At 53.4% G+C, this 25,032-nt stretch overlaps 8 protein-coding genes across 8 annotated transcripts; 5 read left to right on the forward strand and 3 right to left on the reverse strand.

Annotated features, from left to right (window-relative positions):
- Positions 1 to 471: 471 nt before the first annotated feature.
- On the reverse strand, positions 472 to 3,051 carry COCVIDRAFT_41884 (hypothetical protein; the record flags this gene model as incomplete). Its single annotated transcript, XM_014696376.1, has 3 exons — positions 472 to 1,740; positions 1,895 to 2,883; positions 2,931 to 3,051. The coding sequence occupies 3 exons, from the start codon at positions 3,049 to 3,051 to the stop codon at positions 472 to 474; spliced, it is 2,379 nt and encodes a 792-aa protein (XP_014551862.1).
- Positions 3,052 to 4,173: 1,122 nt separating this feature from the next.
- COCVIDRAFT_19949 (hypothetical protein) lies at positions 4,174 to 5,015 on the reverse strand (the record flags this gene model as incomplete). Its single annotated transcript, XM_014696364.1, has 4 exons — positions 4,174 to 4,257; positions 4,311 to 4,689; positions 4,809 to 4,928; positions 4,996 to 5,015. The coding sequence occupies 4 exons, from the start codon at positions 5,013 to 5,015 to the stop codon at positions 4,174 to 4,176; spliced, it is 603 nt and encodes a 200-aa protein (XP_014551850.1).
- A 1,223-nt stretch (positions 5,016 to 6,238) lies between these two features.
- On the forward strand, positions 6,239 to 6,562 carry COCVIDRAFT_111747 (hypothetical protein; the record flags this gene model as incomplete). Its single annotated transcript, XM_014696377.1, has 1 exon — positions 6,239 to 6,562. A coding segment is annotated over one exon (324 nt), but the record flags the coding sequence as incomplete, so codon positions are not given.
- A 238-nt stretch (positions 6,563 to 6,800) lies between these two features.
- COCVIDRAFT_111762 (hypothetical protein) lies at positions 6,801 to 8,228 on the forward strand (the record flags this gene model as incomplete). The annotated part of the gene is made up of 4 exons (XM_014696378.1): positions 6,801 to 6,884; positions 6,939 to 7,180; positions 7,230 to 7,553; positions 7,649 to 8,228. The coding sequence occupies 4 exons, from the start codon at positions 6,801 to 6,803 to the stop codon at positions 8,226 to 8,228; spliced, it is 1,230 nt and encodes a 409-aa protein (XP_014551864.1).
- A 948-nt stretch (positions 8,229 to 9,176) lies between these two features.
- Positions 9,177 to 14,388, forward strand: COCVIDRAFT_111793 (glycoside hydrolase family 3 protein; the record flags this gene model as incomplete). Its single annotated transcript, XM_014696379.1, has 8 exons — positions 9,177 to 9,225; positions 9,274 to 9,474; positions 9,613 to 10,039; positions 10,095 to 10,201; positions 10,253 to 11,673; positions 11,963 to 11,967; positions 12,813 to 13,053; positions 13,105 to 14,388. 8 exons carry the CDS (start codon positions 9,177 to 9,179, stop codon positions 14,386 to 14,388), a joined length of 3,735 nt encoding a protein of 1,244 aa, XP_014551865.1.
- Positions 14,389 to 14,722: 334 nt separating this feature from the next.
- Positions 14,723 to 16,599, reverse strand: COCVIDRAFT_19953 (hypothetical protein; the record flags this gene model as incomplete). Its single annotated transcript, XM_014696365.1, has 2 exons — positions 14,723 to 16,396; positions 16,450 to 16,599. The coding sequence occupies 2 exons, from the start codon at positions 16,597 to 16,599 to the stop codon at positions 14,723 to 14,725; spliced, it is 1,824 nt and encodes a 607-aa protein (XP_014551851.1).
- Positions 16,600 to 18,716: 2,117 nt separating this feature from the next.
- COCVIDRAFT_41890 (hypothetical protein) lies at positions 18,717 to 22,253 on the forward strand (the record flags this gene model as incomplete). The annotated part of the gene is made up of 3 exons (XM_014696380.1): positions 18,717 to 20,703; positions 20,756 to 21,380; positions 22,235 to 22,253. 3 exons carry the CDS (start codon positions 18,717 to 18,719, stop codon positions 22,251 to 22,253), a joined length of 2,631 nt encoding a protein of 876 aa, XP_014551866.1.
- Positions 22,254 to 23,649: 1,396 nt separating this feature from the next.
- On the forward strand, positions 23,650 to 24,982 carry COCVIDRAFT_30669 (hypothetical protein; the record flags this gene model as incomplete). The annotated part of the gene is made up of 3 exons (XM_014696381.1): positions 23,650 to 23,892; positions 23,970 to 24,006; positions 24,096 to 24,982. The coding sequence occupies 3 exons, from the start codon at positions 23,650 to 23,652 to the stop codon at positions 24,980 to 24,982; spliced, it is 1,167 nt and encodes a 388-aa protein (XP_014551867.1).
- Between the last annotated feature and the right edge of the window lie 50 nt (positions 24,983 to 25,032).

Raw genomic sequence — 25,032 nt, forward strand, 5'->3', positions numbered from 1 at the left:
CTTCAAACAGGCAATAGTCTCGCCCATTGTACCGCCGATCGGCACGCAATGGGGCGGCTGACGACTGATTGAGTGACAGACTGACTGTGTGCGGCTCATGTCTCCCTGGTCACCACAATCACGAGAACCGCACCACCCTCTCCCTTTCCTCCACCATGCATAGATGCCGCCCGTCGCGCCATGGCACAGAACCTCGTTGTCACTGCTATTTCTTCTATTCGTCAACCTACTTGCTTGGCTCCCCCCTAATGCCCTATAAAAGTACATACCTTATGCCATCCGGGGACCCTCTGCTTCATTAACTATAATACAAAATCTTAACAAAAGACTAGCCCGGAACCTTACTACATCTCGCCCGAACCCAACCTCGCTAATGCAGTCTTCTTTCTTCGAAAGCCCGAGCGCCTTCTGCTTTCTTTTCTTCCATCTGTCATGGCTAATTAGGAGGGGCATCTAGTCCCCTTTTCGACTTCACTTCGTCTGTCCGTGGTTGGAGTTAAACGGGTACTGTTGGTCAGATGAGGAAGGAGAGTAACCGAAAGGAGAGTAGCTGCTGCCAGAGTATCCCGCGTTAAAGTGACCTCCACTGGCAAAGTGGTAAGGGTTCGTTGGGTATGAAGGGCGATCTTCTTTGCTATTGCGCCCAAGATAACCGGCACGCGCAGCCCACTGTCCACCCTGGTATCCAACACGACCATCGTTGGCAACATCTGGAGGCGACATCATGCCGCGGTTATCGACCACATTGCCCGCGTCAGAGACAGGACCATGATTTCCAGCAAAGCCTTGAGGGTAACTCTTGTTTGGAGTACTGCTCTGTCCGCTGGCAATACAGAGCTGACCCGCCTTCTCCTCTGACGACTTTTGCATGACCTGCAACATCTGCTTCAGCTCCTTGATTTCTGATTCCATGCTCGCCATCTTTTTGCCTTGATCCGTGAGAGTATCGGGAATGCCCTCGTTGATGTTATTCTTGAGCAGATCGAGGGTAGCGTAGACGTTGTCGTGGTTGGTCGTGATACTGTCGAAGCGACTCATGTACTCGTGTATACGAATGACATTTTCTTCAAGCTTATTCAATTGGGACTTGAAGTCATCATAATGTTTGTTGAACAACGCCACCAATTCTTCATGCCTCTCCTTAGACGTGTTCTTGTGCTGCTTGCTAAACATTTCGAGAAGATCCCAGGTGGTCTTGCCCACCACATCCAGGTGCTCATTCGTCATGAAGAAATGGTCATCAATGCTCTTGGGCGAAAGAGGTGGTGGAAAGGGCACAAAGTTAACATTAGGAGGCACCAACGGCCGGGCTGTAGGGACTAGCACTGGTGCTTTGTGCAGTGGGCTAGGAACAGCACTAAGACAGTGAGGCCGGAAGTCGCCGTGTGACTCGCTTCCAATAGGACTGACGTTATCCAACATGTCAGTGAGCCGTGAACACGACTGATCTGGGTGGGAATGACCGCCATGGCTATTGTTGTGTGGCGTAGGGTCACAACGCTCGTTGATGCGAAGCTCTTGCATGACGCGTGTCGTGATTCCAGTGTCAGGCTGTATACCCTCTGCCCTAGTACGCTGTTGGTTCTGGTAAAGTTCTCGTGCAGTTGGTGAGTTTGGATCAATATCCCTTGGGTCACCCTGGAAGACCATTCTGATGGAGCCACTCGTGGAGACCTTGCGTAGGTGCGGTTGTGACTTCAACTCAGAAGGGAGTGAGTATACGAAGCGGCTAGCGTCGGTCTGAGGGGTATTGTCAGTGTTTGTCCATGGAACGATGTGTTTACTCAATGGGAAGCGGAGTAATCGAGGTGAAGGTGAGGGTGCGTGCGAGTCCGCGAGGCAACGCCGCTCCACTTTGAGTGGAGGCAAAATGCAGCAATGATGGTAGACTCACATTTTTGGACGGTGTCTCACCCTCCAGAAACCCGTGGGCAGGAATGTCTTTAGGGGAGTAGAAGCGAGGCTTGAGTGGGCTGTAACTGTTCTGCTTGTAAATGCTGCTTTGGTGGTCCTCAGTACTGCGGTCTGGACGAGGAAGGAGCGATGCCTTCTGACTAGTGCCTTCCAGCGGAGCACTGCACTTGCCTTCAAGCCTGGTCCGCGAATCAATCCGCTCAGGGTAAGGCCATGTCAACGCCTCACCCACTATCAACTTTGTATAATCCTCTGCGTCGTAAGGGCGAAATTTTGCTGGACTACGGCCACTGTTCTTAGGGAAGGGGTCCAAGAATGGCGATGGTGACAAGTCGAAGTTTGGGAAGTGCAACTGCGGGCTCTTTTCACCTTTTTGGTCGTAGCTTTGACGAAGGTCTTGAGCGGGAGCTACCCTACGAAGCGGACTCGCAGGCCTCTGGTTTGGAGGAGTGTCCTTGGCAGGTGGTGTCGGTGGAATTATGGAGTTCGGCGACACAACAAACGGAGACCTTGGAGAATAATTCTCAGCATCAGATGATTGCATCTTGAGACCATATCTATCAGGCGAGGCTTGTCCGGTCGTAGGGCTGCGTCGTGACGGACCATAGCGGTGGCGATGAGCGTAGCTATCAGGGTTGATGACCTTGGTAGGCAGTGACTTTACGGTTTCCGAGCGAGATGGCTTTGCAGGTCTTGGTTGAATAGGCACTGCCGGCTTGATGGGGCGGACTTGGACAACACGGGGCTGTCGTGCTGCTGTACCCAACACTTGGGCTGCTTTGGACGGCATCGGCGGCGGGGCTATGGAGCTAGATGACTTGGAGAACGGGTTGCGGATGTTTTGGAAAAGCTTCTTTTTGGGACTCTTGGTTGCCTCGTCTTGATCTCCTTCCGTCTCTGTGTTGGTAGCCCGACACTGTGATCGTAGATCCTCTGTCCTGACATAGACGTCGTCCTCGTTCAACTCACCTTTTGTCTTTTAGTCTACACCTCTTGAATAGAAATTACTAACTCACCGGTAGTCGGGGTAGGCGGTATCTGTCCAGTCATCTTGAAGAAGTTTCTTTCCGACCGCGACTCAATCTCACTTCGAGCTGTCTTCTGGTCAAGGGCTTCAAGCTGGGCTTGAGCAGTCATGGCACTCTGCTGACTGCGACCTGACTGCTTTGACCGTGACGTTGAGCCACGGCGGCTTCCTGCTGTAGAGCCGCGGTCTGATTTGATTGGAGATGACACACGCGCCTGTTCCATGAGATTGTTGAGCGTAGCCATGGCGTTGCGGCTCCTACCGGGAGCTGAGTGCTGAGTTCGTGTCCCAGCCAGATCCACAGGTGTAGTCATTAAGGTAGCGTCAGTCGAGTACTGCTCCTGTCGAACAGAGTTTGATCTATTACGAGCATGTCGCTGAGGTTTCTGTTGGCTCACAGGTCTAGCATCTGGCCAAGGTCGACTGAGTTGATGCGGTAGGGGGGGTAGGTAGGGAGGGAGAGGCGGAGGGCGTTCCTCCTCTTCACCGAAGCGAAAAGACATATCTGGCAGCCTTCTGGTGAAAGACTCTGTTTTGTGTGTGAGCCTGCCGCGGATGGCTGTGAAGAGGGAGAGTGAACACACCCTATGGTATTGACTTGGGCGAAGTGAAAAGCTCTGTTATCTGTCACTGCTTACACTGGTTAGCGCTTTCAAATTGTCAAGTCACAGTCGTTCACGTCCGGAGGTTCTTCGACTGCGGGTGTGTGTGGAGAGAGAGGTTGTTGCTGGACAGAGACGTCTTTGCTGTATACAAAGTGCTGCCACAGGCAACAGTGGCGACAACAAACGCACGCCTCACTCACCTCGACTTTGAAGACAAACGAGACGTGTATAGTCTAGAAATGACGTACTGGAAAAAGTGAAAGGAGGGCAAAACTCTGCTTCTCTGGTGCCAACCACAGCACCAGAGGCACTGTAGTAGGCCCCAACTGTCTACAAGCAAGACGGCCTCGAATTGGGAACATGGATGCATCTGTAGATGGAAACTGGAATGTGATGTTCGAATTGACTGTCGTCCGAGCACTGTGCAGTGCCCGTATGCCAGCCAGATCAATATGTAGAGTGCAGAATGAAAACGAGCCTGGTAACGGCAGAAGAAAAAGATCGCTACCCACAAATGGCGCCTGTATTCGAAGAGGTATCCAAAAGATTCATCGCCTAATCAAGAAAGATCTGCAATCCAACGCTCCCTAGCATGCGGTTGAGCTCAACTGTCGCCTTCACCCATGTTCAAAGTATGCTGCACTTCTTCCCCTTCTTTCTTTCTCCACCTTCTTTCTTTGTCGCCGGTGGCTCGAGTGCTGCTACGATTGCCTATGACTGGGATTAGCATCAGGGGAAGTGGGCAACTGGTCATGTCCACCTACCTCGTCAAAAACATCCTTGAGCTTGAACTGAGTTAGCGCCGAGCACTCGACGTACTTGACAGCACCAAGCTCGCGCGCCATTCGCTCGCCGTCTTCCTTCTTCACAGGGGCCATTCTCTGCTTGGACAGTTTATCTTTTACTGACGCATCCTCCCGCAGATCTACCTGTGTGCCTACGATTAGACACGGCACGCCGGGGCAGTGGTGGTGCACCTCGGGAAACCATTTCTCGCGGACGTTCTCGAAAGAAGCGGGTGAGGTGACGGAGAAGCAGACGAGGAAGACGTCTGTCTGGGGGTAGGACAAGGGTCGGAGACGGTCGTAATCCTCTTGTCCGGCAGTGTCAAAAAGACCAAGCGTATAGGGCTCGTCTCCAATCCTTCAACGCAGTCAGCAGCTGCTCCACCAATAACAGGCGGCCCAAAACCCTGGTGCGCCAGGAGCATGCATTGCTTTTCCAGATGTACGAGCGGGGGGGAAAAGCAAAGGAGGGCTCACATGACGGTCACGGCGTAGTTGTCGAAGACGGTAGGAACATATTCTGAGGGGAACTTGTTCGTGGTGTAGCTGATGAGAAGACATGTCTTTCCGACTGCACCGTCGCCGACGACGACGCACCTGCAAGTGGATGGTGGTTAGTGAGGAGTGCCAAGGGCGAGGGTCGAGGGCGTAGGGCTTGACATACTTGATTGTCGCGACAACCATGGTGGAGGGAGAGGGGGTAGGGCACAGCTAGAGGCGTGGGAGGAGGTGGTGGTGGTGGTGGTTGCAAGGACCGGTTCCGAGGGCAGTAATGTCGTGTTTGACAGTGGCGTAGAAACGGTGACGGAGAGTCGGGGTCGGCCGCTGGGGACTAAGTAGGCGGTAATGCGGAGATGGAGCTACGGGCTGGAGCTAGAGCCGCAAGGTGTTATGCAAACGAGGGGTCGAAAATGAGTGGAGAGGGTCTGAGCAGGCCGGCTGGTCAGTCTCACAGTATATGCGACGACGAGGGCGAAGACAAGCAGAGTCGGGCAGGCCTACCTGGGACTCGTCGTGCAGACGGGCGGCAGCGGCAGCGGCGCGAGAATCGGTGGGAGGGGGAGAGAGAGAGGAGGGTGAAACTCGAAACGTTAGACTGCGCTGAGGTCGGAGGAGCAGGGCAAGGCAAGGCAAGGCGGTGGGTAGAGAGGGCTTGCGGGCGGTGGGCGGAAGATGTGGCGGGCAGGTGAGGCAGTGCCAGTGACGAGGCACGCGACCGGAGAGAGACAGCACGGGCGCAGCAGCCAGCGGCGGGGAGGCGAGGATGACAAGAGGGAAGGGAAGACGTTGAAGGCCTGGGATGGGGCTCGAGTGAGGTTGCGAGATGCGCCTACGGTAGCGGAGGGCCCTTGGGGCAGGCCAGCGCAAAGAGGCCAATCAGTGAAAGTCGGTCTAGCACTGTTATCAGAACCTTGCATTCGGCTCCCGCCCGTAGCTCGGGACCGGCGCAGATTGTATATGTACGGGAAGTGTCTATGTATGTACAAAGGATCCAAATCCGTACATAGACGTCGACTTGTGTACATGCTGCACACTGGGCGGCTGCACAATTCCTCCTTGTGCTGTATGTAGACCGTGGACGGTGGACCGTTTTGCTGGCCAGACCCCCAACCACACGAGATTAACCAGCATAGCACACACACACACACACTCTCTCTCTCTCTCTCTCTCAACGCGCGGCGGCGGCTCCTAAGCCCACAGTGCTGCAGCTGTTACTACCGGAGATTAGCATTGGCTTGATAGACGCAGCACAACTCGCCCATGTATGCGGTCGACATGCTCTCGTGGCATTCACAGTTGCACACCCCTGACACGCCACTCGGCCGCCCCAGATTTGACGCCATCCGTGCACCTCCAACAACGTGGCTGATCGCCTTGCCTGTCCATGTCCACGCCGTGGCTGCTTTACGTACTTTTTGCTTTGCTGTGCTGTGCTGTGCTGTACTCTACTCTACTCTACTCTACTCTACTCTACTCTACTATTGTACTGTGCCGCCATGTGCCGTGCTCTGCTCTGCTCTGCCCTGCTCTGCCCGAGTCGGCTCTGCTCCCCCACCCCCAAGTTCATCCATCTATCTACCCTCGGCCTAATCCCGCAACATAGCCTACTCCCCTGCCGCCCTGCCATGCATGTGCTCGCCCAAGAAAGACATGTCTCGACTCCCTCCATGGATGATGCCATGCGCTGCGTGCTGCAGCTGGGTCCCGTAGCCGACGCTTCACTCGATTAAACTGCCTAGGCCTGTCCAACGCTGCAGGGCAACTCTAGCCCCAGTCGATCCCGCCAATCAGCACCTAGCGCCATCATGGAGGAACACTCGGCCCGTAAAGCTTGGGCCCCCGAGTCCCCATCTTGTTGCGCCTCACATGTGCAGTGTGAACAGGAGCAGAAAGAGCAGAACAGCCAAAACAGCACAACCCCAGCATCCACCCTCGATTCACCGTGCCGTGGCTCGTGAACCTGCTGTCATGGACCAGCTCGAAGATGAGCTGGATCTGCGCTACCACAAGGGCCTCGATCCCGACGTCTACTATCGTTGTCCAACCCTTGAAGTAACCGACTCTCCTTCACCCTCCCCCGATTCAGCTAAGGTCTTCTCTGCCTAGTCCCTCGCAGGAGCACTGCGCAACGAGGTGGACAAAAGTGCTGCCAGCTTCATTCCCACTCATGTCGTCACCGAGTTTATCTTTGCACCTGCTTCGACCATCACAATACCCGTGACCCAGCAACTCAATCTTGATATTCTGATAGAGCCAGCCGACCATCTCCAAAGCATTGCCGTCGAGCATGCACTATGCAAAACCATCCATGGCAAACAACGCCTTCAGGTGCAGCGGGCCATTGCGAGGTACCTGCCTTTCTGCCTGCGCTGCAACACATTGACTCATCCAATACAGATCCATCATTGCAACCATCCAAGAAACAGATAGTTTTGCTTACTCTGAGCGCTCAGCTCTGAACAAAGATGGCGGTGATGGCGTGAGGTTCAGGTATGTCTGTTTAGACAGCATGCAGAACAGATATCGCAAAAGCAACAAGAAGAAAGAGGCGTCACATGACTCTGATGGAAGTGATGTTGAGGCTGAAAAAAACCGACATGGCGCATTGCCTACCTATGACTGCGGGGGGGCAGTACATATCAAATTCTCTCTTAGGCGGGAAGCGATAAATGTCGTATACAAGCATAACCCTATACACACGGCACGTCTAGCCAGCGACGGGTAAGTTGCAGAGATGAACCTGCTGAGCAAACACTTTTGCGTTCCCCTTACGCACGTAGCCGCCCGGCTCGTTCCCACAACTGACTTTGCCGTAGCCCACTTGCGCCAGCCGTGGATAATAACATCGCGCCTCTAGCTGGAGGCGCACATGAAAAGCCGCCACGAAAAAAGAGACGTAGTAAAGAAGCCGAGGCTGGTGTGGAAAACGAACACCGAAATACTGGTCCTGGAATATCAACTTCTCCAGTATACCCAAGGCCATCGGCAAAGAAGCGCAAAAGGGAAGGTGCTGCCGTATCGTCTAAGCCTATCCCGACTACATCCCCCAAGCAAAGTACAAAGGCAAACCCGCTCACCCCATCTGCCAGACCTCGAAAGAAGGTTGCTGTCAGCGAACAATCAAGGCCGCCACTACCGGCCCCGGACAAGGCGTGCATCCGCTGTCGTGAAAAGAAGATCAAGTGCGACAAGGCGCAGCCCGCTTGCGATCAATGTCGAAGAGGTCTCTGGACATGCCAGTACGGCGTCTTGGCTCCGAAGAAGCAGCGATCAAAGAATGGGTGTCTTCCTTGCAAAGAGCGAAGACGCAAGTGCACAGAAGAAAAGCCATCATGCGCGTATTGTCTGCGTACAGACAGCGACTGTCAATACGCAGCTTACTCATCCGTTCGCTGAAAGTTCCCGACACCATTGTTACTCGCCCACATGTGAAGTAAAAGACCCTGGTTACTCCAGATCCGACGCCAAGTCCGCCGTTATGGAGACGTAGAGCGGGGAACATACATACCCATCAGCCACTTGTTCCACTGTGCATCGCCAATTTCGCGCCAAAGTCCACTTCCTAAACCTACGCGGATTTTCATTCTCCCTCCTGACCGGAAAATCAGATGATGCAGTCTGTCGTGTCATGTGGAGCTCGTAGCACAGCTTGTTTACCTTACAAACTGTCGGGATTGACTACAAAAAGAGGTCGCATGAGCGTGCGCCAAGGCATACCAGAGCGGCACTTGAGCACTTAAGTAAACGGTCCCTAACATTCCACAACATGTGAATGTCGAATTTTATGCTGGCTTCTACACCAAGAGGCTTTGTTGAAATATTAGTCGCAAACCACGACGTTCTTCATACTCCGAAACTATGCGCGAATAGAAGAAGCCGCCACCTGATCAATTTAGTCCAGTTCATTGCTCATCACAGGATCTAACCGCTGATTCCCCGCAACCTTCTTGGGCCTCGACTAGACGGCAATTGCATCCGTAGTGACTTCTCCACTTGTTATGCAACATGCCATTTTCCTATTCGCTATATCCCCTGTTCGCCGGCTGTTAACCCTAGGAACAACGGCCCGCCACCATATATCCCTTCTACCGCCTCATCAAACATACCGATCAACACTTTACATCACACGTCATTTAGTCGCTCCCTTCTCGGTATGGGAAATGTACAAGGCTACTCCGGTTCTTGCCACAATATGCCAAGTGATGAATTTGGCAAGATGCCCTTGCTTCGGCTCACAAGTTCCGCAGGAGAAATAAAGTCTGAGTACTTAAAGGGGTGACTTGCCGCTATGTGGTGCATGTGGTAGACGACCTCATTGAATTCAAGGCCTCGACATCTCCAACAATGCGGTCTGCCATCTTCCCGTTGCTAGCTACGGCAGCGCTGTCTACAGGTGCACATTTACTACTTTGCACATCATGATAGCTACTAACACCATCAGCCATCCCTTTCGACCAGCCTGCTTCGAAACGTGCAGTGGGCAGTTGGGATGATGCATACACAAAGGCAACAGCAGCACTCGCAAAGCTATCGCAAGATGATAAGATTGGAATTGTTACGGGTACTGGCTGGTCGAAGAGTAACTGTGTTGGTAACACCAAGGCTGCCAGCTCGATTGGATACCCTGAGTTATGTCTACAAGGTAAGCATACATATTTCATATGAATTAAGCCAACCCGCACTCCGGTACTACAGTATGTGATGCAAGATTCATTGTGGTCGCAGAACATGTTGTAGCCTGCATATATTCTGCGGAAACCGTCTAACTAACAGCACAAAGATGGCCCCCTTGGTGTCCGCTATGTCCGGGGTGTAACCGCCTTTGCAGCTGGCATCCATGCTGCCAGTACTTGGGATATCGATCTCATCCGTGAAAGAGGTGCCTTTCTCGGCAACGAAGCAAAGCAATTGGGTATCCACGTGCAGCTAGGTCCGTCTGCTGGTCCTCTGGGTAAGTTTGCCAAGGGCGGCCGTAACTGGGAGGGATTCGGATCAGATCCCTACCTCCAAGGCATCATGATGGCGCAGACCATTGAGGGCATGCAAGAAGCTGGTGTTCAGGCCACTGCTAAGCATTGGATTGTGAACGAACAAGAGCTCAACCGAGACACTATGAGCTCTGATGTGAGCGACAGGGTTCTGCGCGAGTTGTATGTTTGGCCATTCGCGGACGCCGCTCACAGCAAGGTTGCGGCATTCATGTGCAGGTAAGTGGACTTTATGACACCATGGTATTTTCAAATTGATACTAACATGCTTCAGCTACAACAAGCTCAACTCAACATGGGCCTGTGAAAGCGAAGGCGTTATGCAAAAACTCTTGAAAGACGAGCTTGGCCACCGTGGATACATCATGTCGGATTGGAATGGTATGTAGAAAGTGAATGTGCTTGGATCAAACCTAGCTAACATGGTTTCAGCGCAACACACTACTACTGGCAGTGCAAATGGTGGCCTGGACATGACCATGCCCGGCAGTGATTTTAGCGGCGGAAACGTGCTCTGGGGACCGCAACTCAAGACCGCCATTAGCAACGGTCAGGTTCAGCAATCACGGCTCGATGACATGGTCAAGCGAGTCCTTGCTGCGTGGTACCTTTTGGGCCAGGATAAGGGTTATCCCGCGACTTCCTTCAACTCCTGGACCATTGGATCAAAAGTAATCAGTGGGAACCACAAGACCAATGTCCGAGCGACTGCTCGAGACGGCACTATCCTGCTGAAGAACGCCAATGGAGCGCTACCTCTGAAGAAGCCAAAGAGCATTGCAGTCATTGGAACTGACAGTATTGTTGCACCCCGCGGGCCCAATGCTTGTGTCGACCGCGGATGCACTGAGGGTGTTCTTACCATGGGCTGGGGTTCGGGATCAGTTGAACTTCCACTCGATATGGTCGCGCCATTGGATGCCATCAAGACACAGGCCCAAAAAGACGGTACGACGGTTACTTCGTCGCCCACCGACAACGCCCAGCAAGGTGCTAGCGCAGCTCAGAATGCAGAGGTTGCCGTGGTATGCATTAACAGCAACGCTGGCGAAGGCTACATCACCGTTGAAGGTAACGCCGGCGACCGAAACAACCTAGACCCCTGGCACAATGGCAATGAGCTTGTCAAGGCAGTTGCTGCCGTGAACAAGAAGACGGTCGTTGTCGTTCACAGTGTTGGGCCAATCATCATGGAGCAGTGGATTGAGAACCCCAACGTTGTTGCAGTAGTGTGGGCAGGTCTCCCAGGCCAAGAGCCCGGCAACGGCGTTGTCGACATCATCTATGGCGCAGCGTCGCCAAGCGGCAAGCTTCCTTACACCATTGCGAAGCAAGAGTCTGACTACGGCACCACAATTGCCAGAGGCGACGACAAGTCCTGGGATCTGTTCATCGACTATCGCTATTTCGACAAGCAGAACATCACACCCAGGTTTGAATTTGGATTTGGACTTTCATACACCAACTTCACCTACTCAGATCTCGCCATAACTGGTAAGCCTTCTGCTGGTCCTGCGACTGGCGCTGTAGGACCTGGAGGCCCCGTGGATCTCTTCGAGACCGTTGCTACAGTGACTGCCAAGATTGCCAACTCTGGTGGTGTTGCTGGTGCAGAGGTACCGCAGCTGTATCTAGGCTACCCTGCATCTACCAACTCTCCACCAAAGCAACTCAGAGGCTTCACCAAGCTCAAGCTGGAGGTTGGTGCTAGCGGAACTGCAACATTCAAGCTGAGGAGGAGGGACTTGAGTTTCTGGGACGAGAAGACGAGGAAGTGGACTGTTGCGACGGGCGAGTACACTGTCTTCGTCGGAGCAAGCTCCAGGGACGTGAGGCTGACAGGCAAGATTGTTGTTTAGAGATGTGGAGACAGAACGCATAAGATGCAAGTGTGCCGGAGGCTCCGCTTCCCGACGAGTTTTTCTGTGTTCCCTCATCACATGGCCACGTACTTTGCTCATATGTAGTCTCATAATGAACTCCGTTGCTCACAGGACTCATCCAGTGGAATGCCCCTATCATGATTTAGTCATACTACGTTCAAAGCGAATTATGTGGCAAGGAAATAATGACACCCACCTAGGGCGTGATTGACATAGCCCTAAGAGAGAAAAAAAAAGCTCGGCAAAGCTAGTCCTGCAGGTCCAGTAGACCGTAGCACCGCAGTGTTGCCGATATCGGGATAGATTACTTGTGACTCCTTTGGCCGTCACTTTCGTTTCTTGCGCATAGCCAACGAAAAAGAAACACTTCCTTTTGTCAAGCCTTCACATATGATGGACAAGTGATAGTAAATATGCGATAAACTATACACACAATGTAAAAGCTCAACCACAAGCTGCACGCTCGGACAGATCGGGCAGAAATAAGCAACACTCCCAAAGAGCACAAGAGCAGTGGGGCTGTGAATCACGATCCTCGAGTCTTTTCCCCGGATCTTTGTGTTTGAAGAATCTTTCGTGCTGGCTTACTTTGTTATCTTGATTGTGGCCGTCTTTGATTGGCGCATCGGCGTCATAGCGCATGCTTCACGTAATCGCGAGCTGTATGAAATTCCCCGCGGTACTCTTTCTCCTCACTCACCATCGCCAACACTTCTTCTCACCACACACGTTCAAGCTCAACAATCAACAATACACCAGGGTCGACTAATTGAACCCACCCCATTTTGATTCCGATAAAGATAGAATCGCGCATATGAGTGCTGCGCCTACACTCTTTACTTCCCAGGTATGTTTTGTCTGTTTGGGCGTATGACATGTTATCTAAAACTTGCCGCACACCGTCATTCACCGCCGGCCTTTTGCCGCAGCGGCTTGACGATCGATGCGTATCCATCTCTGTGTTCTTCACTCTTTTATTTTCTCATGATCATGGCTAATTGAGTCTCGTAGGATTACATCTCAGGTACGCTACTACAAGATGACGCGTTGGCAGCGTCAAACTGACTCCATCTCTAGACCACCTGTGGAAGGCGTCAGTGAACTGAAAGCCTACCGAACAAATCACCGAACCAAACACTTCTCTATATCACATCTTCCATCATCATGATCTCTCAACTATTCAAACCCTCCACGGTCCGGTCCGCAGGTCTCCTGGGACGAGTGGCAAAGAACCGCGTACAGGCACGCTACCTGGCTACTGTGCAATCAAATACCGAACGTGTTATGCCTGCTCCTAGTGCACGCAGGGCCACTGCCGTCTCTAACGAGCCTGCCACTTTCACCATCAAGGTACGCACAGTCATTACTTCAAAATTAAGCACTAGACTCACAGCTGCACAGAACGGTCCCATCTTCGAGGGCAAGTCATTTGGTGCTAAAACCAATATTTCCGGTGAAGCCGTCTTCACAACCTCCCTTGTCGGATACCCCGAGTCTATGACCGACCCCTCCTACCGTGGCCAGATCCTTGTCTTCACCCAGCCGCTGATTGGTAACTACGGTGTACCCTCGAGCGCCCGTGACGAGCATGGCCTGCTCCGATACTTTGAGTCACCATACATCCAAGCTTCTGGCATTGTTGTCCAGGACTATGCCCTGAAGCACAGCCACTGGACTGCTGTCGAGTCGCTTGGTGCATGGTGTGCTCGCGAGGGTGTCCCCGCCATTTCTGGTGTTGACACTCGTGAGGTTGTAACCTACCTCCGTGAGCAGGGATCTTCTCTTGCTCGTATCTCCGTTGGTGAGGAGTACGATGCTGATGAGGACGAGGCGTACATTGACCCCGAGGCTATCCACCTCGTGCGTCGTGTTTCCACAAAGGCACCCTTCCACGTCAGCTCCTCTTTGGGAGACATGCACGTGGCTTTGATTGACTGTGGTGTCAAGGAGAACATCCTTCGCAGTCTCGTCTCTCGCGGCGCTAGTGTCACTTGCTTCCCCTACGACTACCCTATCCACAAGGTCGCCCACCACTTTGACGGTGTCTTCATCTCGAACGGCCCTGGTGACCCAACCCACTGCACAACCACAGTCCACAACCTCCGCAAGCTCTTTGAGACCTCGCAGCTCCCAGTTATGGGCATCTGCATGGGTCACCAGCTGATTGCCCTTGCTGCCGGTGCTAAGACGATCAAGCTCAAGTACGGCAACCGCGCTCACAACATCCCGGCTCTCGACCTCACCACCGGCAAGTGCCACATTACCTCGCAGAACCACGGATATGCCGTTGACCCGACTACGTTGACGAGCGAATGGAAGGAGTACTTCACCAACCTCAACGACCAGTCGAACGAGGGTCTGATCCACAGCTCGCGCCCCATTTTCAGCGCGCAGTTCCACCCCGAAGCAAAGGGTGGACCTCTGGACTCTGCCTATCTGTTTGACAAGTACATTGAGAATGTGCAGCAGTACAAGGATCAACAGGCCAACTTCTCGCAGAGGAGCAACAAGCCCAGCCCGCTTTTGGTGGACTTGCTGGCCAAGGAGCGTGTTGGTGTGCACCCTGATGCGCCCGACTTTGAGGGCCACGCTGCGGGTATGGACAGCCAGCAGGTCAATGTTGGTGGACCTGTTGCGCCTCCTTACCAGCCCATTACGCAGAAGCCTATTGCTTCTGCTGCTTAAGCGAGCTGCTTGTTTAGAGCCTGTTGCAGTGCGGGTGTGAAAGAGAGTCAGAAGTAGTCTTTTTCTGTCTATTTTGAGAAGTTTTATCGCTGGATTAGGAAATGTTTGGCGTTTTGCGGGAGGATTTGCAGGGACCAAATTGGCGGCGGACAGTAGCTGCAAAGTGTTTCGGTTGTCTAGTAATAAATATATAAGATGATTTGAAAGCAATCGTGCATAGCTTGAGAGTGTGATTGTTCCTGGCAGTATAGCTGCAAGCAAGCAAGCAAGCAAGTGCTTGATTGGTATGTTTGTTTCATTCAAGAATAGTATTTGGAAAAAAAGGGGGTATTATCTAAGCCTTTCCAAAGCCCGGTTCTTCCTGCATATCATCATCTTGTTCTTGTTGCTGTGATTGTTTCTGCTGTTGCTGTTGCTGTTGTTCCAGTCCGTCTGGCTGAGCAGTTTGATCGCTAGCCTCGGGCTCGGTTGCCAAAGAATCCGTGGGCTTACCGTCCGGTACCAAGACTCTCTTATCACGCCTCTCCTGTTCCTTTTTCCTGGCGCCCGCCTTGAGCTTCTCCCACTGCTCGCGGTACCGGCCGAGGACCTGTGCATCTCTCTCGTGCTGCTTGGCCAGCTTGTCGTTGTTGGCCATGAGGTCGTCGATCTTTGCGTTTTGAGAGGCGAGCAGGGCTTCGAGATCAGCTATGCGCTTGAGGGCTTCGGCGTCGGGTGGTGGAGCGGAGCCTGGTGAGGTGGGCGCCGGCGGTGGGTGCTGCTGTTGCGCATGGCCTGGGATGGGAGGTGACGGGAGGGACGGGTGTGGGTGCACGCCGTGGGCGGCAAGGGAGCTGGGATCACTGTTGCCGCGTCCAGAGCCTCGAACGCGGAATGACTGAGCGAGAGCGTTGAAGGAGTTTTGCGAGCTGAGCTCCCACATTTGGATGCGCTTGGCCTGCTTGTCGATCACGGACTTGAGCGTGTCGTTTTCGAGGGCGAGCTCTTCCATAGTCTTGTGGCGCGACCCTCTACCCGCAGGTATGTTGAGCTGAGTGGTGACGCTCGTGCCTGGGTTCCCACGAGAGAGCGGACGACGTGTTCTGGTGGGTGAGGGAGGGCCAACATTCTCGCGTGCATCGACAAACTCTTCATGGGAGCTGCCCCTCAGAGATCCGGAGCCATCGTCGAGTGTATTGTACTGGTTGTTTGCGGAAAGGTTGGGTGCGTTGGGGTCGCGTAGGACACTAGCGTAGGTGACTGTGCCGCCGGTGGTAGGGACCAGGTAGAAGCTCTCGTTGGGACCAAGCGGAGGCGCACCGTCTTCCCTCAAGGCACGCAACGCAGGTTTACTGATGAGGGCGGCAAGATCGGGAACCGAAGAAGTAACAGTCCTCGAAGCTTCAGGCGAGTGGTTTCTAGACTTTGTCCTTGCAGCTCTGTCCTGTTCTCTGGGTGGCTCTGGCTCGGGGGTGGATGCTGAGGGGTTGAGGGGTAAGGATGTAAAGGCAAGGGGCGCGCTGATGGCGGATATAATGCCGCCAAAGGCGTTGTAGAAGCGGCGGAAGTTGTCGTCTGGCGGAGGCGAGGAACGCTGTGGTGAGGGCGAGGCTGGGGCGGGGTGCTTGAGCGAGTCGTTTGCGGTTGGGGAATCTCCTTTGCGCGAGTGCTGGGCGAGGAGGTCACGGACAGGCGTGGAGGGCTGGTCATGGCGAGCGGCCGTAGCATTTGAGTTGCTGACAGCAGGGGCGGCGGTGGCTCTCTTTACGCTGGGGATGCCGCGCTTCTCGGCCAGGTTGGTGGCTATGGATGACTGGGGCAGTCTGCGGCGCGACGTCGGCGGGGTTGTAGAAGAAGCAGCTGGGGTTTGTGGGACCGCGGTAGTTGAGGACTTGGGCAGGGAAGAGACCGATGAGTCGGTAGGTTGCTTTGTCGCAGCGGCTGTCTTCTTCTGCTTGGGCGGAGCTTCTTTGATTAGGCCGGCGAGCTTGCGGTGGTGCACCTCGAGCAGGGCGAGGATGCGCAGAGCCTGGGGTAGCAGTCAGCGGGGGGTTCTGGCAAGAATGATGCGACGGTGAATACCTCAGCGTTGTGCGTGTCGTTGGTGGCATTATGGAATGCGGCGGCGGCCAGGTCGTGCTCCTGCCCCGCGGTCGCGACGCTATTGTTGCGCGTAGCAGCGGCGGCAGCGCGGGCGTGATCATGGGCGTGGGTAAGGTGGGCGGACTCCATGGCGGCGGCGACGGTGTTTATTGAAGCCGCGGGGGGAGGACATGCTCAGGGCGTGGGCAAGGTGGTGTGGTGGTGGTAGTGGTGGTGGCAGTGATGGTGGTGAAGGTGATACTAGGCTGACGAGGGATGATGGTCGGCGGACAGGGATGATGCGGCGCGGCCATGCAACCACGAGTCGATCACTGGACCCGTGAATACGGCCAGAATGAGGGCACCGTTTCAGCTCTCAACAGGCGTGCCGTGCTTACTTTTATTCGGCGTGCCAGATAGACGCGAGGCATACATATGGGGGGCGTGGGTACTTGGATGCTATAGGATGCACACACATTCATACTTACAACAGCACTCTCCCCCTCGCCTGGCTGCACCCACCTACTGACCCCATGCGCGTCACAAAGTCTGGACCTACGTAATCGACGGCTACAGATACATATACGAGCAGACATGCAGACATAGCCACAGCCAACAGCCACCCCCTCGACCCATTGTAACCCTTAAGATGCTGGCTTGAGGCACCTACTGGCCCCGACGACTGGCTTGGCTTGCTTGACGTGCTTGACGTGCTTGACGTGCTTGACCTGCTCTGTCCTACTCGTCCTGCTGCTGCTATTATTCGTCGAGCGCATCCAACTTCGCCCTCTGCACCTCGCGCACGCCACCGCCCATGGCCTCGCAGGAGCGGCGCAGGAGCATTGGCTCTGTCCTCAGCCCTCCCAGAGACAAGGACGGCACCCTGGCTGCACCACCATCATATTCCAAAGGCCTGGCCTCGTCGACCGTGTCCATTGCAAGCAGCAACGACGACGTCGTCTCCAAGCCCACCGACGGCGCCACCGACCGTCGCAAGAGTCGCCAAAACTCCGAAGACGGCCGCAGCGACGCCTCATCGTCGCATCGCCGCCGCATGTCGAAGCTCTTCAAAAGTCGCAAGAAGCGCGACACGTCCATCTCGGCCTCTGCCAGCCGCGAGGACCTGTCCTTTCTCGACCCCGACGAGCCTGTCCCACCGGTTCCTGAGCTCAAGCGGCCCGGCATCAACCATCCATACCAGAGCGACGACTCGCTGGGCCTGGCAAAGAGCGTTGCCAGCAGCCTGCTCACCGACGACTCCGACTCCGAAACGTAAGTGTTCCGTTTTCTATTAGTTTCAGGCACACGCCCTCTGCTCTCTGCCCTCCGTTTCCAACGGCGCTGCATATCACACTTTAGGGGTTTGCTGAGCAAGGTTTGGCCAGTGCAATGGCCCTGCGGCACCGACTCCACTGCGCCCAGGCGTACGTTCTGGCCACTAGCTTCCCCACCCACTGCCTCTCTCCCTCTCTCATGATCGCATATCCGCCTGCAATCCCTCCTCAACCCTCGCTTCGCCCTTTCTTTTGTTTCTTTCCAACACTTGTCCGTCTCATATTTTCTTTGCCTCGAACCTACCTACTCGCTTCCCTCTGTGTGCGGCTACTAAATCTTCCCACAGCCCACCTCCTCAAAAGCGTCCCGGCATCTCACCGCACCAATCCCATGCCGGTCTCTTGACACTCTCTTCGCCTCTCATAGCCTCCGAGACGGTCGACTCCACCAACTCTGCAGATGCGACACTCGTAAACTCTCAGCTCTCGACCGAGGACAGTAACGCCAAACCCGCAACCACCACCGACGTCTCTGGAAATAAACGGGGTGTGTCGCCAGTTGGAAAGCTCAGGGAAGCATTCACGCCCAACCGCAGAACGATCACATCTCCAGTGGTTCCCAAAGTCAGCACCGAGACAGAGACTGCAAGGCCAAGCACAAGCGGAGGTGGTATTGGTTCATTTTTTGGAGCAAAGAAGCGTGACGCCAAAATTGCCGATGATTCCCTTCCAGCCTCACCACCACAGATTCTCATAGACGGAGAGACACGGTCGAGTCCATCGCCTCGATCTGCGGCTCCCAGACGTATTGTTACAGCCAATCTACCTGCAGCATCCTCCAATTTAATCGATGCCCCTAAGACCTTCATAACCCCACCCACGCCAACTGATGGAAACGCGTCCTCGCCCACAGAGTCAATACATTCCGACAACGGCTCCAAGTCTGCTGCTGTGCAGTCAACTTCCAACGTAGCCGCCCCTTCATCGGGGAGTATGATAGCGCACCGACGCGTACGATCAGCGACAAACCCTCCGAGCAAGCTATCACAATCGTCTATCCCGCCCCTAACTCCTCATCCTGAAGAAGCAAAAACCCCTGGAGGAACTGCTGTCTTGCCATCGTCGCCTGGTGTATCTGGTGGTTTCTTTGCTTCCATCTTTTCTGCTGCGCAGAACGCTGCTAGCAACATTACCGACACCATTGCAATCAATCAAAACGCTAAGAACAAGGCTAGCCAACAACAGCAAAAGGAGGAAAAAGAGACCGAAGACGGTGGTGAGGAAGTCATTGGACCAGCCAACGCTAGTACGGTTGCAACAGAAGGCGCTGCGCAGCGTAGACCTGCTGTTGAAACTCTTGGCTCTGGAAACTTAAGCCTCGAACAACTCGGCATTACTGACAGCAAAGACACCAGCCCCATGTCTTCTGCAACAAACGTAGCCATGCAGGCCGATGAGGCTTCTGCAAAGTCTGAGGACAGAGCTGCTGCTCAAGCAGTCTCAGCCGCATATGCAGGCGACAAGCCCCCGTCGGTAGCCAGCGAGCGCCCACGGTCGCTGACTGCCGTCTCTGGTCAATCAGGAAATGGCGCTGCCACTCCTCCCCGGCAAACCGAGCTAACCGACTCGCCAGCGTCGATACAACGACAGGGCAGCGTTCGCAGTCGTATAAGTGCCGGCAGACGGAGACGGCACAGGGGCAGCTCCGCTACCACGGGAAATACACTGGGCGGAGTCATCAGTGCAAGTACAAGTACTCTAGCTCCAAGTGCCGCACTGCAAAGCCAGCGGTTGAATGGAACCGGTTTTGCAGTAGCACCGCCCAGACGAAACAAGGAATTCCACAATCTGTTCAAGAGCGTTCCCGAGGACGATTATTTGATCGAGGACTATAGTGCAGCCCTCCAGAAGGAAATCTTGCTCCATGGACGTTTATATGTTTCAGAAGGCCATTTGTGTTTTTCTAGTAACATCCTAGGATGGGTCACCAACCTGGTCATCAGCTTCGACGAGGTTGTGTCTGTTGAGAAAAAGTCCACCGCTGTCCTCTTTCCCAATGCTATAGTCATCCAGACGCTCCACGCTCGTAACGTATTCGCCTCGTTCCTATCGCGAGACTCGACCTACGACCTCATCATTGGCATCTGGAAGATCTCTCACCCCAATCTCAAGTCGTCTCTCAACGGTGTCACCCTAGACGGATCAGGCGGTACGGGTGATAAGACGGAGAAAGCAGAGTCAGTCCCCAGTGACGACGGATCCAGCCAAGATTCAGATGACGAGGTATACGACGAAGACGCCGAGGACGATGACGGTATAGGTAGTTTCACAGAGCCTGGCGAGGGTAGCGTAACTGGTAGCGAAGCCGGCTCTGCTGTACCTGTCGAAACGACACGAAAGGTCAGCGGCGCAGTAGCACAGGCTTATGGCGGTGGTGGGGACACTGCCGATGCTGCCAAAGCGGCAACTAGTGGGGCTGCTTCTGCTGCACAGGATTTCCCTGGTCCATCAACACATGGACCTAGCGAGTGTGGTGACAGTGATCAACACTATGACAAACTGCTTATCGACACTACTATTCCCGCGCCTCTGGGCAAGGTGTACAGCTTGATGTTTGGTCCTGCTTCTGGTGCATTCATGCGCAAGTGGTTGGTCGACGATCAAAAGTCTACTGACCTGCAAATGGAAGACGACAAGAAGGGGCTGGGTGAAGACTCAAAAACCTTCAACTATTCTTACATCAAGCCACTGAACGCCCCTGTAGGCCCTCGACAGACCAAATGCAACATTTCCATGAACTTGGAACAGTTCGACTTGGAGAAAGCTGTGAGTGTGCAGTGCAGCACGGCGACTCCGGATGTACCCAACGGAAGCATATTCCTCACTAAAACGCGATACTGTCTGATGTGGGGACCGGGAAATAGCACGCGCTTGATCATGACATTTACTGTCGAATGGAGCGGAAAGAGTTGGCTAAAGGGTAAGACAGTAGCTTTGTCACTGATGATCAATAATGTACTAACCACAACCAGGCCCTATTGAGAAAGGTGCGAATGATGGTCAAATGTCATACGCCACCTCCCTTACTGCTGCTCTTCGCACTGCCGTAAGCGCCGCTAAAGCCGGCGGTGGCAAAGCTATGGGCAAGGGCGGAAAGGGCAGGAAACGCTCCAAAGGTAATCTTTTGGATGATGCACCCGCACCAACGTCAGTTGCTGCTCCAGTCAGCCAATCCAAGGAAAGCAACTGGGGCATATTGGAGCCTCTTCGTAGTCTGTTGGGCCCACTAGCAGATGTGCTAGAGTCGATCTTCACTCCACAAGTCATCATCTTCATCCTCGGAGCGCTCCTCATGTACACTTGGCTTTTCCGTGGTACCACAGGAGTTACTGGTCCGAACCAGTGGTCGACTGCTCAGAGACAGGTGGCGTACGAAGAGATTTGGCGCCATGAAGAGTCTGATTTATGGGCCTGGCTCGAAGAGAGGGTCGCGTTGGATCGGGTCCAAAGCTCCGTTGTCACTGGTGCAAGGCTTCAGCCGGAAGTCGACACGCAGAAGCGAATCTCGCCCAGAGACATGAAAGAGAGGGACATGGATGAAGCCATTCGTGTGACGGAAGAGAAGTTGAGGGCGCTGAAAGATGCCGTCATCCGCCAGCGCTCAGAGTCGCGCACTGCCAGCCCGAAAGAAGAGCAAACGTAGGGTGCGACCGAACGAGTGCCCAACAGGTGGGCCACTGACTCTTAAAACAAGGGCGTGCCCTTGGTGTAAATTATGCAAGATTTCGCATGGCGACGGCGTCTCTTATTGTTTCCCTTTTTATATTTCTTGTTAGGCCGGTATCTCTTGGCGCATCGGATGGCGCTCGGCCCTGAGGTTTGCATTTGAACTTTCTTCTTTCCATTACTCATCATACAGCAGAGCAACGCCAACAACATCATGTTCTGTTTCGTTTGTGTTTCCAAAACTGTCTTAACAAACTACACGCCTCATGCAACTACAACGCAAAGTTGCTTTCTTTATTCTTCTTCTACAATAAACAGGGTCGTTTTCTCTTTTGATCAATTGGTTGGCTGGTAGATTTGTCCTTGTTTTACTAGTCCTTGCAATACGTAAGCACGCGTTCCCTCATTCGTCAATCTACTCTATTTTGCCTCTTCTCTGAATCAAACAGACGTGCATCGTATGAGGTGTTTTGCACGAGTCACGAACCTCACTGCAGATCTTGCTGGGTTTCTGAGGTTACTTCCGAGTGCCTCCGCGGCATTAACAAGAGTGGTGTGGTTCATCCCCAGAAGCTCTACGGCTACGTGCATTCGTCTAATCTTGCCAAGGTAACAGAACGATCTGGGACGAGCAAGTATCACAACAAATGCCTGTATTTCTGTTGCCTTTGTAGCACAGCAGGATACAACATACTGTGATTACTGTCACCTGTACGTAGAGACGCTAAAAATGATAATTAGGCTCTTCTTCGGATGACTCTATTGTTAATTTACACATTGGGGAGAATTACAAAAAGGTTCTGAATAATCTCAACGAAAACTACATTATATATAGTATAGCTCTTACTCTATATCCCAATGTTGTATCATCCCCTTGTTAGGGGCCCACATACAAAGGTCTGGTCTACTCGTACCACTACGGTAGTGTACCACGTTCCAGCCAACTAACGGTAAGCCACACGTAGAACAAGGCAGCTGACAAGAACTTTGACATTTGCATAACAGACGATGGGAAAAGACAACAAGTCGTTCTATTACCCCCTTTCAACCCCGCAAATAAGGTAGTACGAAATGCCAATCCTATTCGCGGAGTAGGTGGACTTGTTCAGGTTCCTGGCTAAATATGAACGGTGAACTAGACCACGCGATGATCACGCGAGGACAACAAGTGCCGGCATATGCGATTTGTAGATCAAGCTCCCGATCAGCCACTCTCTCGTAACGAGCCAAGGTGATAATTATCCCCATGTGAGATCTGGATCGATCTGGCGTTTCGCCACGTCCCTACATAAATGCCCTGGCTAATACGCTTCTTTCGGTATAGCGTCCATCGTCAGCGGGGTCACTTCCCAAACAATCAACTTCGCACACCCTCTTTTACTGACTTTTCGTATTTACAGGCTTGGGCTTGCCACACCTCCATTATCAAATCGGCACTTCTCTGGGATTACAATGACGGGTATAGGGATACGGACCTCGGTACACAATGAGTGACTGCATTAATGCCACCAATGGTTATTTTAGCTTGGATAACTTGACCCTTGCTTACCGGCAACGGCAGGGTAGGTTTAAGTTTTGTTTCACGTACATTACCAATATTTTCTCCGGGGAACCGGTACATGGGAAATCACACCAGGGCCTCACTGGACAACACCCTGTCAAGGTACATGAGACGCGATCGCGGGGTATGTGTCGCGTATCGGTAATGCATCGCGTTATTTGCCGCTTAGGGATGCAGTGGTTGGCTGCGTCTGGGGAGGGGGGAGGGAGTTCTAGAGCAAGGTCTAACTGTGTGTGTTTAGCTCACCAGTCATAATGGTTCGTGTTTATCCATTTTCCTAATTCTAAGCTACATCCGAGCCGCGTAAAATGTTAGAGGTTCCAATACGGAAGAACTAGGTTTGCGCAGGTGGAAAGCGCCGCGCCGTGCGGGTACTAAGTATGAGTGGGTGTTGTCACTCTATAAGGGCAATTCGCCTCCCGTCGTCCGTCAGATGAATGTGACGTGATACGACCAGATTACCCAGCATGTCTTAATATTGGTGAGCAAGGCCCGCGTGGAAAATCCTGGACTCACTTTACATTAGCTTTCACTTTTCTCGTTATTAGCCGTCCCGCCGTCCTAGTATATTCTGGACGGAAAGAGTGACACGTTGTTTTAATATACACACCTCCACTCGCAACTGGAGCGAGATAAAGAATGCCGGGCACCTATCTGAATCCTAATGGCAGTGGCTCCAGCGGCGTTCTTCCTCCGCTCGAAGCGCTGGCCAAATGGCCACAGTCCAACTACGATGATCCGATCACCCGACCGAAGGTTGTACCCGCTCTGGCCGGTGTGCTTGGAACAATCATGATTGTCATTGTAGCAGCGAGGACTTGGGCTCGATTCGTTGTACAGAGAAACGGTGGACTGGACGATTGGATAATACTGCTTGCAATGGTATGAAAGAGAACAACCCCTTGTCTGCCTGTCTATATCCCGTCTATTAATTGCTGATATTTCGATCTGCTATACAGATTCCGACAATCGGGTTCACAATAGTGGTATGTCTAGGTAGGCAACCCCAAGAAAAAACGGAAGAAAGATGAAAGACGCGAAAGAGTGGTTTCCGATCCCGACATTTGGCTAACATGAAGCGATAGCAACCGAAGTTTACGGCTTCGACCGCCACATGTGGGACGTGAAACCCAACCTCTACGTTCCCGAGCGCAAGATCGTCTTCGCCGTCTATCTCCTCTACATCATCGCCAGCGGACTAATTAAAATCTCCATCCTTCTCTTCTACCGACGCCTCGACGCGCGCTGCATCCCGAGCAGCTTCCGCATTGCGACCTGGATCAGCATCGTCATCATCGCCGTCTTCATCACCGCCTTCACCATCATCCTCTTCACCGCCTGCAACCCGCTTGCAGCCTTCTGGTACCAATTCGACATCGCCCACCAACTCGAGGGCTACAAATACCACTGCTGGGTCAACGAAGAAGCAGATATAGTGGCCGCCAGCATCATTTCCGCAGTACAAGACGCAATCGCCGCGTTCCTCCCTACTTTACTCTACTGGAACTTGCAAATCCCCAAGCGCCAAAAGATTGCGCTGGGCGCAATCTTCGCCTCAGGCTACATAGTCTGCATCGTCTGCATCGCCCGCATCGTCGCCATCTACACAATCTTCAACAACGCCCTCTACGACTCCTCCTGGACCACCTGGCCCGCCCTCCTCCTCGCCGTCTTGGAAGTCCAACTCGGCGCCATTGTCGCCTCGGCTCCCGCCCTCAAGGTTTTCGCCAAACACTATTTCTCGGGTTCCTCGGCTTGGGGCACCAGTGCGTCTGCCCGCTTTGCGTATGGCTCTGCCCGAGCTACGAATGGGAGTGTGCGCCAGGGTGATTTTAGGAAACAGAGTGATACGGTCAAGTCGATGTCGACGATTTTGAGGGGTAGGGGGCCGGCGGAGGAGGATGAGGAGGAGGGTGATGTGTCGTTGTTGGAGTTACGGAAGATGGAGACGAGGATGACGGGGATAGTATAGTATTAGCCCCCTTTTTTTTCATTCTTTTTTCTTACATGTATGTTATAGAA

The sequence above is a fragment of the Bipolaris victoriae genome, assembly GCF_000527765.1.
Source record: "Bipolaris victoriae FI3 unplaced genomic scaffold scaffold_125, whole genome shotgun sequence".
Classification (NCBI taxonomy): domain Eukaryota; kingdom Fungi; phylum Ascomycota; class Dothideomycetes; order Pleosporales; family Pleosporaceae; genus Bipolaris; species Bipolaris victoriae.